Raw genomic sequence first — 21,081 nt, 5'->3', positions numbered from 1 at the left:
CGATGGCGTCTTTGGGGGCTGGTAAAGACGCCGATCCGGTGACGAGGAAATTGGTTTTTGCTTTGTTGCCCAAATTTTCTTCTTTTTGAGTCAAAAAGTGTATGGGGCGAACAAAGCAACAGCCTTTTCCCCAACAGCACCGTATTTGAATTGTTCCTATTCTCGGTCAGGGTCCGATTGTACCATGCAGCCACGCCTTACTGGCAAAGTGGATCCCCCCAAACGAGAGGAGCCGAATGGGTTCATTTGTATACGCAGGTACAAGCTATTTTGATTTTGATGCGTTTGATCAGATGCATTTTTTCTGTTAAAAATGTTGGATTTGAATCGGGAATTAATATGAAAGTTTGAATAGGTGCTTGTTTGGAGTGTGACTGGTCATAGTCCTAAGGAAGATGATTTATCATAAACAATTTTTTATTAATAGAGTTAATACAACGTGGCTCAATAGTATAACCGATACATGAAAGTTAGTAATGATTATCATGTCTCCTTTTAATAAAATTTGCCTTTATAAATAAGATTATTATGATAAAGAATTTTGGTCCTAATTTCTCGAGAAGTATTTCATTACAAAAAAGAAATTTTCATTTCTAAGTTTGATAGATTGAAATATGCTCAATATAAACAGGTACACGTCACAACTGTCCAATTTCTACTTATCTACTTATAAACAAGCATTTAATATGATTAACATCTGTATTAACTATAACAGGGCTTTTAGGCAAGTTTTGTAGTTTTATAGCTTCATGGAGTAGAATTTGACAGTTTCCACCATTGTGACCGATTTATAATTTACTTACTTAATGGTTAAAGACAGAAATAAAGAGATAAAATACAGGATAATTATAAAACCGACCATAGGGGTTTACTTATTGTAGGAGAGGAAGAGGGTTAGACTCCAAATGAGTGTATAAGAGGAGCAGCAAAAAAAGATATCAAAATATTTTTATAACAGCAACTTCGCCATTTATGGCAAAATCAAAAATTGATCCGTTTCCAGAATTCAGTAATTAAAAAATTAAATAAACAAAAATAAAAATTATTTTTTCTTTTATTATTAAATTAAATTCCTAATTTGAGCAAAATTTGTGTGCACTTTTTCCAAAAGTGATTTAACCTTTTGCTTTAGCCTAAAATAATTCAGTTATTTGAACAGTTACGACAAAAGGTCACTGAACGTAAAATATAGTCCAGACCAAACGCTTTTCAACGGTGTATTCAAAAAAGGTCATTGGTGTGATAGTTGGACCGCTAGAGGGCGTCAAAGTCAAACTTTTTGACACTTTTGATCATTTTTGCTTTTTACACAAATTGTTTTTCACTTTTTTGGGACACCCTGTACTCAACCGCTAATCTGAGACACCCTGGATCACCCTGATATCCATTTTGCCCCAACTGTCACGATTTTGGGGATGACCTGGAAATTATGTCAGTTAATTTAGGCAGTGGAGGTTTATTTTAAAGGTTCAAAAATTTTCTCTAAATCAATTCAAAGGTACCTTTAAATTTTTTGAAAATTTTTATTTTTAATTTTTCAATGAAAAGAAAGATAATTTCCTGAATTTTAATCGAATTTATTCCATACTTTATGAACACACTGTATAACCAAAGCATTGAACATGTTATACTTAGGTATACGGATACAGGATGGAACATACTGTCATTGAAACGCAGTGGATAGAAATTTTCGTAATTACTTACTTTTCTAATAAATACTCAATGTAACTGCCATATAGTGTGAACCAAGTTTATTGTACCAAATTTTAAAATAGCAATTCACGTATAATAATATCCCTAATAAACATTTTTGCAAACAAAAATTTTTTTCTGGTTTAGTTTACAGACCAATCTAGGATTATTTTTAAACCCATTACATTACTGGTACAAAAACATGCTACATCCTGTATAAAATCCTGTATTGGTTTTACCCGCAAACTGTATATTTTACTTTTACAAAAATTAAATAATACATTCAGCTCGGAAAAACCTGCTTAGCTGCACCCAACTCAGTAAATGGGTGCAGGATAGGTACCGGAGACATGTTAGCAACGATTCTCGGCAACGAAATCGGCAGTTCGTTTTTCCACCAGTGGTCGCGCGTATTCACTTTACGCTTTCTACCGTTTGTTCTCCCGTCTAGCCTGCTCTTGCTATAACTACTGTAGAAATATAAAATACAGTTAAATAATTAAAAATGTATTATAGTAATTACTAAGTAATTATTGTGCATCATTCTAGGATTAAGTGTTAATGAAATGGGAAATCGTAAGAAAAATAAACCAAGTATTTTGTTTAAACATTTTTTAAGGGTTGAACATCGACCGTTGCTGGGGGTTTTTTTCACTAAATCGACTAAGGGTAGATATAGGAATATTATCCTGTCAAAAACTCAGAAAGGCCGGGTACTTTAAGGAAGTGAGGGTTAATTAAATGCAAGGTGGTGGAAAAAGTAGAAACATTTTACAATTTAAATTGTTTTTAAGGGTTGAAAATGGACCGTTGCTGGGGGTTTTTTTAACTAAATCGACTAAGGGTAGATATAGGAATAATACCCTGTCAAAAACTCAGAAAGGCCGGGTACTTTAAGGGAGTGAGGGTTAATTAAATGCGAGGTGGTGGAAAAAGTAGAAACATTTTACAATTTAAATTGTTTTTAAGGGTTGAAAATGGACCGTTGCTGGGGGTTTTTTTCACTAAATCGACTAAGGGTAGATATAGGAATAATATCCTGTCAAAAACTCAGAAAGGCCGGGTACTTTAAGGGATTGAGGGTTAATTAAATGCGAGGTGGTGGAAAAAGTAGAAACATTTTACAATTTAAATTGTTTTTAAGGGTTGAAAATGGACCGTTGCTGGGGGTTTTTTTCACTAAATCGACTAAGGGTAGATATAGGAATAATATCCTGTCAAAAACTCAGAAAGGCCGGGTACTTTAAGGGATTGAGGGTTAATCAAATGGGAAATATTAAGAAAAATAAACCAAGTATTTTGTTTAAACATTTTTTAAGGGTTGAACATCGACCGTTGCTGGGGGTTTTTTTCACTAAATCGACTAAGGGTAGATATAGGAATATTATCCTGTCAAAAACTCAGAAAGGCCGGGTACTTTAAGGAAGTGAGGGTTAATTAAATGCAAGGTGGTGGAAAAAGTAGAAACATTTTACAATTTAAATTGTTTTTAAGGGTTGAAAATGGACCGTTGCTGGGGGTTTTTTTAACTAAATCGACTAAGGGTAGATATAGGAATAATACCCTGTCAAAAACTCAGAAAGGCCGGGTACTTTAAGGGAGTGAGGGTTAATTAAATGCGAGGTGGTGGAAAAAGTAGAAACATTTTACAATTTAAATTGTTTTTAAGGGTTGAAAATGGACCGTTGCTGGGGGTTTTTTTCACTAAATCGACTAAGGGTAGATATAGGAATAATATCCTGTCAAAAACTCAGAAAGGCCGGGTACTTTAAGGGATTGAGGGTTAATCAAATGGGAAATATTAAGAAAAATAAACCAAGTATTTTGTTTAAACATTTTTTAAGGGTTGAACATCGACCGTTGCTGGGGGTTTTTTTCACTAAATCGACTAAGGGTAGATATAGGAATATTATCCTGTCAAAAACTCAGAAAGGCCGGGTACTTTAAGGAAGTGAGGGTTAATTAAATGCAAGGTGGTGGAAAAAGTAGAAACATTTTACAATTTAAATTGTTTTTAAGGGTTGAAAATGGACCGTTGCTGGGGGTTTTTTTCACTAAATCGACTAAGGGTAGATATAGGAATAATATCCTGTCAAAAACTCAGAAAGGCCGGGTACTTTAAGGGATTGAGGGTTAATTAAATGCGAGGTGGTGGAAAAAGTAGAAACATTTTACAATTTAAATTGTTTTTAAGGGTTGAAAATGGACCGTTGCTGGGGGTTTTTTTCACTAAATCGACTAAGGGTAGATATAGGAATAATATCCTGTCAAAAACTCAGAAAGGCCGGGTACTTTAAGGGAGTGAGGGTTAATCAAATGGGAAATGGTAAGAAAAATAAACCAAGTATTTTGTTTAAACATTTTTTAAGGGTTGAAAATGGACCGTTGCTGGGGGTTTTTTTCACTAAATCGACTAAGGGTAGATACAGGAATAATATCCTGTCAAAAACTCAGAAAGGCCGGGTACTTTAAGGGATTGAGGGTTAATTAAATGCGAGGTGGTGGAAAAAGTAGAAACATTTTACAATTTAAATTGTTTTTAAGGGTTGAAAATGGACCGTTGCTGGGGGTTTTTATCACTAAATCGACTAAGGGTAGATATAGGAATAATATCCTGTCAAAAACTCAGAAAGGCCGGGTACTTTAAGGGATTGAGGGTTAATTAAATGCGAGGTGGTGGAAAAAGTAGAAACATTTTACAATTTAAATTGTTTTTAAGGGTTGAAAATGGACCGTTGCTGGGGGTTTTTTTCACTAAATCGACTAAGGGTAGATATAGGAATAATATCCTGTCAAAAACTCAGAAAGGCCGGGTACTTTAAGGGAGTGAGGGTTAATCAAATGGGAAATGGTAAGAAAAATAAACCAAGTATTTTGTTTAAACATTTTTTAAGGGTTGAAAATGGACCGTTGCTGGGGGTTTTTTTCACTAAATCGACTAAGGGTAGATACAGGAATAATATCCTGTCAAAAACTCAGAAAGGCCGGGTACTTTAAGGGAGTGAGGGTTAATTAAATGCGAGGTGGTGGAAAAAGTAGAAACATTTTACAATTTAAATTGTTTTTAAGGGTTGAAAATGGACCGTTGCTGGGGTTTTTTTTCACTAAATCGACTAAGGGTAGATACAGGAATAATATCCTGTCAAAAACTCAGAAAGGCCGGGTACTTTAAGGGATTGAGGGTTAATTAAATGCGAGGTGGTGGAAAAAGTAGAAACATTTTACAATTTAAATTGTTTTTAAGGGTTGAAAATGGACCGTTGCTGGGGGTTTTTTTCACGAAATCGACTAAGGGTAGATATAGGAATAATATCCTGTCAAAAACTCAGAAAGGCCGGGTACTTTAAGGGATTGAGGGTTAATTAAATGCGAGGTGGTGGAAAAAGTAGAAACATTTTACAATTTAAATTGTTTTAAGGGTTGAAAATGGACCGTTGCTAGGGGTTTTTTTCACTAAATCGACTAAGGGTAGATATAGGAATAATATCCTGTCAAAAACTCAGAAAGGCCGGGTACTTTAAGGGAGTGAGGGTTAATTAAATGCGAGGTGGTGGAAAAAGTAGAAACATTTTACAATTTAAATTGTTTTTAAGGGTTGAAAATGGACCGTTGCTGGGGGTTTTTTTCACTAAATCGACTAAGGGTAGATATAGGAATATTATTCTGTCAAAAACTCAGAAAGGCCGGGTACTTTAAGGGAGTGAGGGTTAATCAAATGGGAAATGGTAAGAAAAATAAACCAAGTATTTTGTTTAAACATTTTTTAAGGGTTGAAAATGGACCGTTGCTGGGGGTTTTTTTCACTAAATCGACTAAGGGTAGATACAGGAATAATATCCTGTCAAAAACTCAGAAAGGCCGGGTACTTTAAGGGATTGAGGGTTAATTAAATGCGAGGTGGTGGAAAAAGTAGAAACATTTTACAATTTAAATTGTTTTTAAGGGTTGAAAATGGACCGTTGCTGGGGGTTTTTATCACTAAATCGACTAAGGGTAGATATAGGAATAATATCCTGTCAAAAACTCAGAAAGGCCGGGTACTTTAAGGGATTGAGGGTTAATTAAATGCGAGGTGGTGGAAAAAGTAGAAACATTTTACAATTTAAATTGTTTTTAAGGGTTGAAAATGGACCGTTGCTGGGGGTTTTTTTCACTAAATCGACTAAGGGTAGATATAGGAATAATATCCTGTCAAAAACTCAGAAAGGCCGGGTACTTTAAGGGAGTGAGGGTTAATCAAATGGGAAATGGTAAGAAAAATAAACCAAGTATTTTGTTTAAACATTTTTTAAGGGTTGAAAATGGACCGTTGCTGGGGGTTTTTTTCACTAAATCGACTAAGGGTAGATACAGGAATAATATCCTGTCAAAAACTCAGAAAGGCCGGGTACTTTAAGGGAGTGAGGGTTAATTAAATGCGAGGTGGTGGAAAAAGTAGAAACATTTTACAATTTAAATTGTTTTTAAGGGTTGAAAATGGACCGTTGCTGGGGTTTTTTTTCACTAAATCGACTAAGGGTAGATACAGGAATAATATCCTGTCAAAAACTCAGAAAGGCCGGGTACTTTAAGGGATTGAGGGTTAATTAAATGCGAGGTGGTGGAAAAAGTAGAAACATTTTACAATTTAAATTGTTTTTAAGGGTTGAAAATGGACCGTTGCTGGGGTTTTTTTTCACTAAATCGACTAAGGGTAGATACAGGAATAATATCCTGTCAAAAACTCAGAAAGGCCGGGTACTTTAAGGGATTGAGGGTTAATTAAATGCGAGGTGGTGGAAAAAGTAGAAACATTTTACAATTTAAATTGTTTTTAAGGGTTGAAAATGGACCGTTGCTGGGGGTTTTTTTCACGAAATCGACTAAGGGTAGATATAGGAATAATATCCTGTCAAAAACTCAGAAAGGCCGGGTACTTTAAGGGATTGAGGGTTAATTAAATGCGAGGTGGTGGAAAAAGTAGAAACATTTTACAATTTAAATTGTTTTAAGGGTTGAAAATGGACCGTTGCTAGGGGTTTTTTTCACTAAATCGACTAAGGGTAGATATAGGAATAATATCCTGTCAAAAACTCAGAAAGGCCGGGTACTTTAAGGGAGTGAGGGTTAATCAAATGGGAAATGGTAAGAAAAATAAACCAAGTATTTTGTTTAAACATTTTTTAAGGGTTGAAAATGGACCGTTGCTGGGGGTTTTTTTCACTAAATCGACTAAGGGTAGATACAGGAATAATATCCTGTCAAAAACTCAGAAAGGCCGGGTACTTTAAGGGAGTGAGGGTTAATTAAATGCGAGGTGGTGGAAAAAGTAGAAACATTTTACAATTTAAATTGTTTTTAAGGGTTGAAAATGGACCGTTGCTGGGGGTTTTTATCACTAAATCGACTAAGGGTAGATATAGGAATAATATCCTGTCAAAAACTCAGAAAGGCCGGGTACTTTAAGGGATTGAGGGTTAATTAAATGCGAGGTGGTGGAAAAAGTAGAAACATTTTACAATTTAAATTGTTTTTAAGGGTTGAAAATGGACCGTTGCTGGGGGTTTTTTTCACGAAATCGACTAAGGGTAGATATAGGAATAATATCCTGTCAAAAACTCAGAAAGGCCGGGTACTTTAAGGGAGTGAGGGTTAATCAAATGGGAAATGGTAAGAAAAATAAACCAAGTATTTTGTTTAAACATTTTTTAAGGGTTGAAAATGGACCGTTGCTGGGGGTTTTTTTCACTAAATCGACTAAGGGTAGATATAGGAATATTATTCTGTCAAAAACTCAGAAAGGCCGGGTACTTTAAGGGAGTGAGGGTTAATCAAATGGGAAATGGTAAGAAAAATAAACCAAGTATTTTGTTTAAACATTTTTTAAGGGTTGAAAATGGACCGTTGCTGGGGGTTTTTTTCACTAAATCGACTAAGGGTAGATACAGGAATAATATCCTGTCAAAAACTCAGAAAGGCCGGGTACTTTAAGGGAGTGAGGGTTAATTAAATGCGAGGTGGTGGAAAAAGTAGAAACATTTTACAATTTAAATTGTTTTTAAGGGTCGAAAATCGACCGTTACTGGATGTTTTTTTCGCTAAATCGACTTAGCAGTTCATTCAGACATTTTCAGTAATTGTAGGTTATGGTTGTTGACTCATTTGCCATATCAATCATTATTGTATTTGTAATACCACTTATAAGGGTATCTAGATCCTTTATTTAATTTTGTTAACTATGACAACACTGCAGACATTTCGTATTTCAAGAAAATTTGACTTCTTTATATCAAAGGAGCGCCGACAATGATTATGGATCGGCGCGTGCCGGTGGGGGACGCACTTCTTTTTATGGAGTGTAGGATTAAGATAATAAATTAGGCCAGTCAGCTTTTGTCTTCGCCTATTTTTATATTTTTTAACGGTCATTTTAACAAGTAAATATAATCTCTTCAAACAGAGAAATTACAGTCATGTAATTCTCTTTTGCCTTGGTGTTGGTAATTCTAATTTCTTGGATATTTTACAAAGCTTTTACTTTGCTTGGAAAATCGTTATTATTGCAACCAACTTTATAAAATTTGCCAGTTACTTTGGCACGGTTAAATACTTCACAGTTCATTCGCTTCTTGTACGTTGTTGTGCTAACTGGGAATTGCCTACTCGTTTCCCAAGTGTCCCAAGGGAGTTATTTCCAAATTGTTCATCTAAGAAAACTGTTTCTTATTCGCAATGTAAGTATGTTTGAGTAGAAATAAATTACAGTTTAGCATAAAGAAAGTTGAAAATATCACAAATTTGTAACTTATATCGGGTGTCCAGGAGAACACGGGGACATAACAGATTAACATTAAAAATCGTTTTTTTCTTGTGTCTGTTCAGTTGGGTAATTATTGTAAAACTTTTTAAATTGAAGTCGTAGAGCGTCTATAAAACTATTAAACTGAACTGGTCATGTTGAGGGTTGTGATCATAATTTTGATTTTTTATTAATTTTGGATTTTGTATGTACTTTCTACAAACTAATTGTAGTTTTATCATTCTTGAAAATTTTTTAAAAAGCTAAATAGACTGAAAACAATCAAGATGCCTGTTTCTTGTCGACGATAAAATTGCAAGATTGAAATTTAAACTAAAAGTTTTTAGTTTTCCAACTAAATCACCCTTACAGAGAAATAAAAATAACCATATTAACCTCTCTTGCTTTTTCTGGACACCCGGTATGTGGTTTTACACAAAACTCAAGATAGGTCGTTCTTATAGTGCGATGTTATTTTTTTTACAAAGTACCGAATTGTAAGCATTTGAATTTTTTAGGAATAGGATCAAGGAAGTCGAATTTCGACATTTTTGGGTTGCGTTCAATAGAGGAGAAATAAGTCCAGCGGCTGTACTTTCAGAGGTCGAGAGGGATTTATTTTCTTTTCACCCCGAGTATGCTCTGGTACACTGCGTGTCTGCCGACTTAAAAATGTCCAAGGGCATTGCACGAAAAATTAGGTAATTTTTGTGTTTGCTATCTCTTATTTTTATAGATACATTATTGCAGTTTTAGTACATTTTCGTGTAATTTACGGATGTGACCAGCAATTTTTATTTTGGTTTTTACTACAGGGTGAAATTGAAAAACTGTACTTATTTATAGACATTTACTTTAATAAAACTTGAAGTATTTTTTTATAATAAAAAAGGTGCGCACTACACACTATACGTTTTCTGTTTATGCTTACTAACAGTAACAGCTTTTTTGTGGTAGTATTGAGCGCTTTTTTTGGTTTGAGTAAAAGGACAAAATGTATCAGAGACAATATGAAAGGTGGGTTTATAAAATCAATAAAATAAAATAATTGTTGAAAGTTGCTGTTTGCTATGTCGTTGCGTTGCGTTTATAAAAAAAAAAAATAATATATAAATAAGAGATAAGATAAAATAAGATAAGCTTGCGAACTTATTTTAACTTCCTTTTTTGTTAACCTTAAACACTAATTTTGATTGGTTCTGTTTTGAATAAATTAAAATTTTAAATCGGGAAGTCCTTTAAAAGCAATTATTTAAAAACAAATTAGGATTAAAGCAATTTATTTGCTGGACTTAAATTATTACTTTGGAAATCACGCTAGAAGACATACAACTACCTGTACTTCTTTTAGGGATGGCATCAGCTGAGGTAATAATAAATATCTGGTAGTTTCTCTATAGTAATTTTTATTTTGTTCTGTAAACCCTTTTCAACCACAGCAGATCATTTATATTATTAAATTATTTTTATTTTATTGGTTTTATAAACCCACCTGAAGTCGAGTTGTTTTCGGCTGAATAAATACCTGAATGTTTTATGTTTTATTTTATATTTTTAGGTCAAAATTTGGGGTTGGTGGTTTTACCCATTAGCCTCAGCAGGGCAAAGTGGGCTATGCACTTCTGCAGTTTTCCAAGGGTTTCAAAATAATTCATTTGATCACAAAGCCCAAATATTTCCACAAACCTAAATATTTGTACTTATGGAGGGCATTGGTAGATTAACGGCAGTTGTGCATCTCACGAAATTTAAAAAAAATTGTTATGCCAAAAATAGCGTGTGGATTAGATAAAAAAAATTATAAAATCGTGAGATGCATGATTGCTTTCATTTTCTACCAGTGCCCTATGGAAATTATAATTTGTAAATTTTAGTTTTATTTTTACTGTTTTCAAGATTCCCATGCTTTACACATGAACTTGTTTCACACTATAATGTATTATTTATTTTTGTTTTTTGGGCTTCGCGTCAAAGGTTATCTATTGTTTTATTTTTACAACCATTCACTGCAACAATAGTCGAAACATTTATGTCAATTTAATTGACAAAAAATCTTTCTCAGAATTCAAAATTACTAAGTATCAGGTTGTTTATTTATTATAAGTTATTGTTTGCTGTGTTCTGCTGTTTTTTATTTTTCAGATTTCTTGAAGTTTTTCAGGTTCAAGACCGAACCTAAGTCAGTGGTCTTGTGTTGGGACGACTAGGTTAATGTTATTTTCTACTTAGTTAAAAATAGTGCAAAATTCCATTTTCCCAACAAACCTTTTTGATGCGGTGAGACGCAAAGCCCAAAAATCGAAAATAAATGAATAACTCTCCTCAACCAACTTATAGAACATAGCTCCAACAATTTATTATGTTTATATTTCAATAATATACAGGGTGTCTTAGAAATAAGTACCGTAAATTTAGGGATAAACTGAGCTGGCCCAAATATGAAAAAAGTTAAAATATACGTGGATCCGAAAACTCTTCGTTTTCGAGATATAGAGAGTCAAACACTCTAAAAAATACAAAACTATAAACTTCTGCAAAACCATCATCATCAATTTAACTCAAACTTTGTGGGTAGTGAAGGTTGTTTATTTTCAATAATTTTATATATTTTTTAAATACATTTATTTATTTTATTCTATTTATTCTTTATTTATAATTACATGTATTTCTGAGATACCCTGTATTTTTATATTTTATTAGGAAAATAAGTGTGTTTGTGTCATTTCATACAAACTTTTATTGAACAATTAGTTGTATAAAATGATGAGTCAATAGAGCCCGTTTATGTGCCTGATTTTATGTACAATTGTAACTGGATTATATACATTTAAAAATAAAACAAAAACCTACGATGTTTTCAATTTGTCAATGACGTTGAGAATTACTTTATTTTACTAGTACTATTAGGTCTACTAGTTTTTATTAGGTTAAGTTAGGTATTATTGTAACTCGTATTGGGTGTTTCAACCACGGAGTATAGCACTCATAACAAAAATAATTGTAAAGTAGGCGTCGTGACATAAGATGACAATGTAATAGAAAAGTTTGACCCTTACACTTTGACTCTTGCCATATACGCCCCACAAAAAAGACGCCAACAATGACAATTATACCTTCACTAAAACTGATGTTTGAAAATAATAATTAATGTTATAAAGATTTGTGTAAAAGTATAAACCTGTTTTCGTTTTAATTATGTTACTTTATTTGCAAATATCAGAAATTGAAATGCTAGAAAGTCGCTCTTATATTCGCTAACAAAACCAATTCAACCACTTTGTCAGATATATTCAGAGCAACTAAACTAAGCCTAAAAACGTTAAAACAAAAGCATACCTACAAGACGTGAGGAAAAGAAATAAATAATACGATATGACTCTTATTCTTTCTAGACAATTTTTATATACGCTTTGCCAATTTTTCGGCGGTTTCCAACTACTTCGGCTTCTTATACGTCGGCTTACATCAAAGAACACCGTCCTGGCCGTGTCTGGATCTAATGTAAACAGACATCACGCGTGAAAATAGAAAACGCTGAGCCTTGCAACAAGCTCCTGGTCAAAGAAGGCAATGTTGCCAATACGAACGTACTTAACCACCAACTGAATTATCTTTCAAAAATGTTTTTTTTTACGATACATCCATAAAAAAATAAGAGTCGGGCTTTCCAAGGTCTTCCAAAAATGTGATAGCTACATGTATCCTACTTAGAGAAAAATCCTTACTATTTTCATCAGGGCTCATTTAATTCACCTTACGTCCCTTAAAAGGGTCGGTCTTAAAAGTCGGCCTTTCAAAGGTCTCTCCAGAATGTAATAGATATATGTACACTAAGTCCTTTTAGTGAAAAAAACCCCCAGCAACAGTCGATGTTCAACCCTTAAAAACTGTTTAAACAAAATACTTTGTTTATTTTTCTTAATATTTTCCATTTGATTAACCCTCACTCCCTTAAAGTACCCGGCCTTTCTGAGTTTTTGACAGGATAATATTCCTATATCTACCCTTAGTCGATTTAGTGAAAAAAACCCCCAGCAACGGTCCATTTTCAACCCTTAAAAACAATTTAAATTGTAAAATGTTTCTACTTTTTCCACCACCTTGCATTTAATTAACAATCACTTCCTTAAAGTACCCGGCCTTTCTGAGTTTTTGACAGGATAATATTCCTATATCTACCCTTAGTCGATTTAGTGAAAAAAACCCCCAGCAACGGTCCATTTTCAACCCTTAAAAACAATTTAGATTGTAAAATGTTTCTACTTTTCCCACCAACTCGCATTTAATTAACCCTCACTTCCTTAAAGTACCCGGCCTTTCTGAGTTTTTGACAGGATAATATTCCTATATCTACCCTTAGTCGATTTAGTGAAAAAAAAACCCAGCAACGGTCCATTTTCAACCCTTAAAAAATGTTTAAACAAAATACTTGGTTTATTTTTCTTACCATTTCCCATTTGATTAACCCTCACTCCCTTAAAGTACCCGGCCTTTCTGAGTTTTTGACAGGATATTATTCCTGTATCTACCCTTAGTCGATTTAGTGAAAAAAACCCCCAGCAACGGTCCATTTTCAACCCTTAAAAAATGTTTAAACAAAATACTTGGTTTATTTTTCTTACCATTTCCCATTTGATTAACCCTCACTCCCTTAAAGTACCCGGCCTTTCTGAGTTTTTGACAGGATATTATTCCTATATCTACCCTTAGTCGATTTCGTGAAAAAAACCCCCAGCAACGGTCCATTTTCAACCCTTAAAAACAATTTAAATTGTAAAATGTTTCTACTTTTTCCACCACCTCGCATTTAATTAACCCTCAATCCCTTAAAGTACCCGGCCTTTCTGAGTTTTTGACAGGATATTATTCCTGTATCTACCCTTAGTCGATTTAGTGAAAAAAACCCCCAGCAACGGTCCATTTTCAACCCTTAAAAACAATTTAAATTGTAAAATGTTTCTACTTTTTCCACCACCTCGCATTTAATTAACCCTCACTCCCTTAAAGTACCCGGCCTTTCTGAGTTTTTGACAGGATATTATTCCTGTATCTACCCTTAGTCGATTTAGTGAAAAAAACCCCCAGCAACGGTCCATTTTCAACCCTTAAAAAATGTTTAAACAAAATACTTGGTTTATTTTTCTTACCATTTCCCATTTGATTAACCCTCACTCCCTTAAAGTACCCGGCCTTTCTGAGTTTTTGACAGGATATTATTCCTATATCTACCCTTAGTCGATTTCGTGAAAAAAAACCCCCAGCAACGGTCCATTTTCAACCCTTAAAAACAATTTAAATTGTAAAATGTTTCTACTTTTTCCACCACCTTGCATTTAATTAACCCTCACTTCCTTAAAGTACCCGGCCTTTCTGAGTTTTTGACAGGATATTATTCCTCTATCTACCCTTAGTCGATTTAGTTAAAAAAACCCCCAGCAACGGTCCATTTTCAACCCTTAAAAACAATTTAAATTGTAAAATGTTTCTACTTTTTCCACCACCTTGCATTTAATTAACCCTCACTTCCTTAAAGTACCCGGCCTTTCTGAGTTTTTGACAGGATAATATTCCTATATCTACCCTTAGTCGATTTAGTGAAAAAAACCCCCAGCAACGGTCGATGTTCAACCCTTAAAAAATGTTTAAACAAAATACTTGGTTTATTTTTCTTAATATTTCCCATTTGATTAACCCTCACTCCCTTAAAGTACCCGGCCTTTCTGAGTTTTTGACAGAATAATATTCCTATATCTACCCTTAGTCGATTTTGTTAAAAAAACCCCCAGCAACGGTCCATTTTCAACCCTTAAAAACAATTTAAATTGTAAAATGTTTCTACTTTTTCCACCACCTCGCATTTAATTAACCCTCAATCCCTTAAAGTACCCGGCCTTTCTGAGTTTTTGACAGGATATTATTCCTATATCTACCCTTAGTCGATTTAGTGAAAAAAACCCCCAGCAACGGTCCATTTTCAACCCTTAAAAACAATTTAAATTGTAAAATGTTTCTACTTTTTCCACCACCTCGCATTTAATTAACCCTCACTCCCTTAAAGTACCCGGCCTTTCTGAGTTTTTGACAGGATATTATTCCTATATCTACCCTTAGTCGATTTAGTGAAAAAAACCCCCAGCAACGGTCCATTTTCAACCCTTAAAAACAATTTAAATTGTAAAATGTTTCTACTTTTTCCACCACCTCGCATTTAATTAACCCTCACTCCCTTAAAGTACCCGGCCTTTCTGAGTTTTTGACAGGATATTATTCCTATATCTACCCTTAGTCGATTTAGTGAAAAAAACCCCCAGCAACGATCCATTTTCAACCCTTAAAAACAATTTAAATTGTAAAATGTTTCTACTTTTTCCACCACCTCGCATTTAATTAACCCTCAATCCCTTAAAGTACCCGGCCTTTCTGAGTTTTTGACAGGATATTATTCCTATATCTACCCTTAGTCGATTTAGTGAAAAAAACCCCCAGCAACGGTCCATTTTCAACCCTTAAAAACAATTTAAATTGTAAAATGTTTCTACTTTTTCCACCACCTCGCATTTAATTAACCCTCACTCCCTTAAAGTACCCGGCCTTTCTGAGTTTTTGACAGGATATTATTCCTATATCTACCCTTAGTCGATTTAGTTAAAAAAACCCCCAGCAACGGTCCATTTTCAACCCTTAAAAACAATTTAAATTGTAAAATGTTTCTACTTTTTCCACCACCTTGCATTTAATTAACCCTCACTTCCTTAAAGTACCCGGCCTTTCTGAGTTTTTGACAGGATAATATTCCTATATCTACCCTTAGTCGATTTAGTGAAAAAAACCCCCAGCAACGGTCGATGTTCAACCCTTAAAAAATGTTTAAACAAAATACTTGGTTTATTTTTCTTACGATTTCCCATTTCATTAACACTTAATCCTAGAATGATGCACAATAATTACTTAGTAATTACTATAATACATTTTTAATTATTTAACTGTATTTTATATTTCTACAGTAGTTATAGCAAGAGCAGGCTAGACGGGAGAACAAACGGTAGAAAGCGTAAAGTGAATACGCGCGACCACTGGTGGAAAAACGAACTGCCGATTTCGTTGCCGAGAATCGTTGCTAACATGTCTCCGGTAGGATAGGTTATCTGGTATTGCACTTACGGCTGATAATTTCTTATATGATATGACAAGTCCTTTGGTTAATAACAGTGGGTGTTGTAGGGTCAAAGACCTTTAAGTAAGAATATTGTCTTTACAGAGTAAATAAAATTAAAATTGCTAAAATTATAATTAAGAATTACAAAAATTTCAAAATCATTCAAACTGAAGTAAGCAATCAAAGGTTAAGTTTACTTTATGAATTCCACAATCAATTTAGCAAACACTTGACTGTGTTTTTGATTAAAATTTCCACACATTATGCGATAAGATTTGTAGTATTCACGTGAGCTTTTTTTTGGTGTTGAATTTAGTAATTTATGAGTCAATTTTAGGAATAAAGTTTTTTTTTTATGATCTGTACAAATATTAGATTTTTACTGTCATTGTGTGAATGGGCTTTTTAAATGAAAATAAAGAGTTTAACAGTAGAGTATATGGCAAATATTTGCTTCAGTTTTGTCATTTTCATGTGATTAAAAGAAAGTATAATAAGTTGCAAATTTATAACTTATAACTTGAGACTGTCTTTGATTACTAAACATAGTTAAATTTGAAATATTTTTAGGTCATTTTAATTTTACCTACTAGGGGTAAACCGCTGAGTAAAATTTTGTACACTAATTTCTAATATGCCAATAATGCTCACTAATTCTTTGTAATGTCCAGTAATTCCTAATAATTCCCAATAACACTTAACAATACTCACTAATTTTCTGAATTACCACAACTGGAAAGTCTAAAAATTCTTTTTTACTTAAAAAAAGTTAAAAAAGAAATATGCGTGCAACGGTTTAATCGGGGGTAATAGCCCTAGTGCATTTAATTTTTTCGGAAAAATTCGGAAAAACGAGTTTCTAAGTAATTGGTTTTAACAAATAGCATGAGCGAAAGTGGTTTCGCTCATGCTATTTGTTAAAACCAATTACTTAGAAACGAGTATTCCAATTTTTCCACAGGAAAAATTAGATGCACGAGGGATATTTGGTAAGATTATTTTATTTTAATTAAAACAATAAGAACAATAACTTTCAAGCTAGAAAGGGTAACACTATTCTTTATGTTGCTGTGAGGAGTGTGAAATTTTTTCGAATTTTTTTCCGGAAAAACTGCTGACAGCTAAGTTGACAGTTGTTAAGTGATTTTTCCACTTAAAATTTACATTTGTTATACTAATTCTTGATAGCGATTGGTCAAAATTGATAGAAAGGAAATAATCGGAAGTAGATATCAACTGCTACTTATTTTAATGGGACACCCTGTATATTTTTGCATTTTCGGATTCTACGTCAAATTCTAGACATATTTCGCGTATTAATGTCATAACAATTTTACAAATATGGGGAGATGTTTTTTTGGTCAAATTAGCCCTGAAACAGTCAAAAAGTGTTTCTGTTGCACCCTGTCACTAAACCGTCAATAACATGCGTATTTGTAACACTTTTTAAATACTTTTATATACCAATAAAGAGCCAATGAAATGGGCTTTTTATTGAGGTATAAAAGTCTATATAGTCGTTAGTGGTACCGTTTGGCTGCTAGAGGGCATCAAAGTTTACCATTTCTTATCACCTTTTTGGTACACCCTCTCGGGTACTACCTTTGGTAGAGTTTTATACGTCAATGGATATCCAATAAAATGTGTTTTCTAAAGTATCACAACTTGACTTGATAGTTTCAACTGTTTGGCTAGAGGGCGTCAAAATCGACTTAGGTACATTTTTTAATACTTTTTTGGTGGATCTTTTTGTTCAATCCTGACTAACTCACTTATTTGTACTACGTTTAGTAAAGCAGCCAGTTTTATACGTCAATGGATATAGAAAAAAATATGTTATGATTTATTAATAGTTGACAAAATGCTAATGTCCCTCAGTAATGCCCCTAACCTAACCTAAAACCCTTATCTATAGATCATTTTCCATGTTTCTAGACTCATAGATCATAATCCTAATGCTGTCTTTTCAAAACTTAGAATTTTACAATCTTTTTATTGATTTAGTTAAATATATTTGTCAAAATGTTCGTTTTTGCTTGCCATCACTATATTGACGCTTTCAGTAAATCTTATTAGACCAACAAATTGCTGAAGCCAGTTTGAACCAACCTTTTATTTTTAGTTGATTATTAAGAAATTTTTGTCATTTAGATTGCTTGTCATCACTTTTTGCAAAGCGATTTGTTTGAAGCCAATATCGACCATATAATAGGAACTAAACCAGTATGTTAAAATACCCGTAAAAACTACATTACTTAATTATGCTCCCCTTATCCTAGTTTCTTGCAATTTTGTTAATATTGTGGATAAAACCCTTGTGTTAAACAAAGTTACTAAAATTTCTATACTAAACCAGACTAAACATGTCATGTCTCACTCTTTGATGAAACATTTTAAATGGGTTATCTCCCTTATTGTTAATCAAATTAATCATATTCTATTATTAATATAAAAATGTAATTGACGCTAGTGCCTTATCTTCTTTGACCTTTTACACAAGCGATAAAAGTAACTTTTCAGCCTATTATGCAAATCACGCGGTTGAAACAATTAATCGATTAAAAAATTAAAACTTACATAGCATTTTAATTAAGTAACATAATTATCGATTTTTTTAATAATACGTAGTATACATAATAACCTTTCAAAGGTGCAGTCACAAGGTTGTCAACTATAAAGATTCTGTTTGAAACTTATCTCACTTACGTCTTGTTTGTATGTGGCAAATACAAGAATGCAGATCTCAGTTTACATCCAAATTGACTACTAATTCATTGTTGTAATAAATAATAAGAGCACTGTATTTTCGCAGAGTAATTCTAGGAATTTTTCTACTTTTAGGTTTGTCATGCTAAATCTAGACAACAAGAAAACATATTGTTTGTCACGTGATTAGTAATTTTAGTGCGTGTTATGATAAACGGACGGATAATGACGATCCAAATTGCTAATGACTGTTCGTCAACTCTATTTTAGCCAAGTGGTTTCGTTTAGTTTGAATTATATCTCAATAAACTTCAATTAGAACAGTTATTTATGGTCATTGATTCATGTTGCAAACAATAATGTAGTGATTTTAGATGTGAAAAACAAACCAGAAAAGCTATCTTCTTACCTCCCACTGTGTAATTACCTGGAACGTTAATTAAGAAGTAATAACCATGCAGTGGGTTAAAATCTTAATCGTAAGGAAAAAATCAAAGACACAGTTCTGGTCCATTCCATTAACGATAAAGTTGTGTTTGGCAAAATGGTCTATATTTTAACAGGTTTGAACCACTGCTAACTGCCTACTCCTAGATAATTAACAGCTTCAATATATCAAAGAACAGGAAGGATGTGCATTGTTCAGTCTAATGAGGTCTAATTGACCTCTTAACTGAAATAAGTAGAAGGTGAAGAAGTACTCAAATTTAATCTTTAACCATATTAACACTAGATAAAGTAGGTTTATTTTTATTTTATATCAAACAGAAAAGGTACTTTCCTGAGTGTATTGTGATTCAAATTAGCATACAAAAAATCGAGTGTATATTAGGATTAATCGTAAACATTAAAAGTTATGGCAAGCTAAAATGAACCAAGACAACATTATTATTTTGATCGACAAATTGACAAAAAAATAGTATAGCATTTTAAGAGAATTATCACCAATTTGATACTTTTAGCTTGGTCCAATGATTGCCATTAATAGTTTAATAGCTACTTTACTTGAATTCTTCAATAAGTCAAAATTGGATCACTCATTTGAAACTGTAATTTTAACTCAAGTTTTGTCTTAATGATAATTTGCAAAAATTAAATTTTTTAGGTTCACTTCAAGTTTTAGTTCAACTTCAGGTTTTACTTTAACAATTTTAATTTGTACCTACTTCAGACATTTGTACTATGAATTAATTATTCACAATTTTCAAAATTAACAAATAAACTTTATGGGCGATGTGACTTTTTTCAATATTAAGAATTTTTGAATGCCTGTTACTGTTTTGTGATTATTTTAAATGTAAAAATGTTGAAATTTTTAATTTAGACATTCAGTTAAAGTTATCACGTGATTGCTTAGAACATTTTTAACTTGAATTCATCAATATTTTAACTTAAATATTGAATTTTAACGGTTTTAAACTGTTAACATTTTTTAACTTTAGAAAATTTTCTTTTAGGTCACGTGATTATTTCAAGCGGCTTTCAATTAAAAAAAAGATACTAAAGCGTTGCAGGGCCATAGACGTTATTTATCTTAAATTCCGATTTTAAACTCTAAAATGACTTAAAGTCCTACTTTGAACTCGGAAATTCTGACTTCAAACTCGGAAATTAACTAAATTCCGACTTTAAACTAGGAATAATTAGTTAAATTCTCACTTCAAACCCGGAATTTAGATAAATTCCGATTTTAAAATCTGAAATTACTTAAATTCCGACTTTGAATTCGGAAATTAGTTAAATTCCGACTTCAAACTCGGAAATTAACTAAATTCCGTCTTTAAACTCGGAATAATTAGTCAAGTTCTCACTTCAAACCCGAAATTTGGTTAAATTCCGACTTTAAACTCTGAAATTACTTAAATTCCAACTTTGAACTTGGAAATTAGTTAAATTCCGACTTCAAACTGGGACATTAACTAAATTCCGACTTTAAACTCGGAATAATTAGTTAAATTCTCACTTCAAACCCGGAATTTAGATAAATTCCGATTTTAAATTACTTAAATTCCAACTTTGAACTTGGAAATTAGTTAAATTCCGACTTTAAACTCTGAAATTACTTAAATTCTGACTTTGAACTCCGAAATTAGATGCAATGTTGTCAAACTGACAAATGCTACTATTTTGGTTCGAAGAGTGTTTGCAATGTTATCAAACAGACAAATTCTACAACTTTGGTTTGAAGAGTGTTTGTGTGATGTGACCAAAACTGACAAATTCAACTAATTTGGTTTGAAGTGTGATCGCAATGTTGCCAAACTGACAAATTTTACAATTTTGGTTTAAGTTTAAAGTTTCAAAGTGTCTTTGCAATGTTGCCAAACGGTCAAATTCTACTATTTTGGTTCAATGAGTGTTTGTAATGTTACCAAACTGACAAATTTGACAAATTTGGTTTGAGGTATGATCGCAATGTTGCCAATCTGACAAATTCTAATTATTTGTTTAGAAGTGTGTTGGCATTGTTGATGAACTGACAAATTCTACCAAGTCGGTTCAAAAGTATTTGCAATGTTGTCTAACTGACAAATTTGACTAATTTGGTTTAAAGTGTGCTTTATTCAATGATGTCAATTAGACAAGTTATACTATTTTGGTTTAAAGAGTGTTTGTAATGCTACCAAACTGACAAATTCAACTAATTTGGTTTAAAGTATGATTCCAATGTAGTTAAACTGACAAATTCTATTATTTTGGTTTGTACAATGTTTGCAAGGTGACAATGTAAATTCTGAGTTTGAAGTCC

The 21,081-nt window shown here is 32.9% G+C and overlaps 1 protein-coding gene and 1 long non-coding RNA gene across 2 annotated transcripts in view; both read left to right on the top strand.

The window, feature by feature from the left end:
* LOC145724917 (putative inorganic phosphate cotransporter) overlaps nt 1–21,081 on the top strand; it is a 43,681-nt gene that overhangs the window by 13,116 nt on the left and 9,484 nt on the right. Inside the window, exon 4 of the mRNA XM_081973408.1 lies at nt 171–258. Coding sequence (XP_081829534.1) covers nt 171–258 — 88 coding nt within the window. The remainder of the gene's footprint in view (nt 1–170; nt 259–21,081) is intronic.
* On the top strand, nt 7,623–11,643 carry LOC145724830 (uncharacterized). The gene is made up of 3 exons (XR_014177098.1): nt 7,623–8,405; nt 8,989–9,171; nt 10,029–11,643. It is a non-coding gene; the product is annotated as an uncharacterized LOC145724830 (long non-coding RNA).

This window comes from Ips typographus, linkage group LG2 (assembly GCF_016097725.1).
Source record: "Ips typographus isolate SLU linkage group LG2, UJ_Ityp_2.0, whole genome shotgun sequence".
Classification (NCBI taxonomy): Eukaryota; Metazoa; Arthropoda; class Insecta; order Coleoptera; family Curculionidae; genus Ips; species Ips typographus.
The sequence above is the reverse complement of the archived record's forward strand: the minus strand, read 5'-3'. Positions and strand labels throughout refer to the sequence as shown.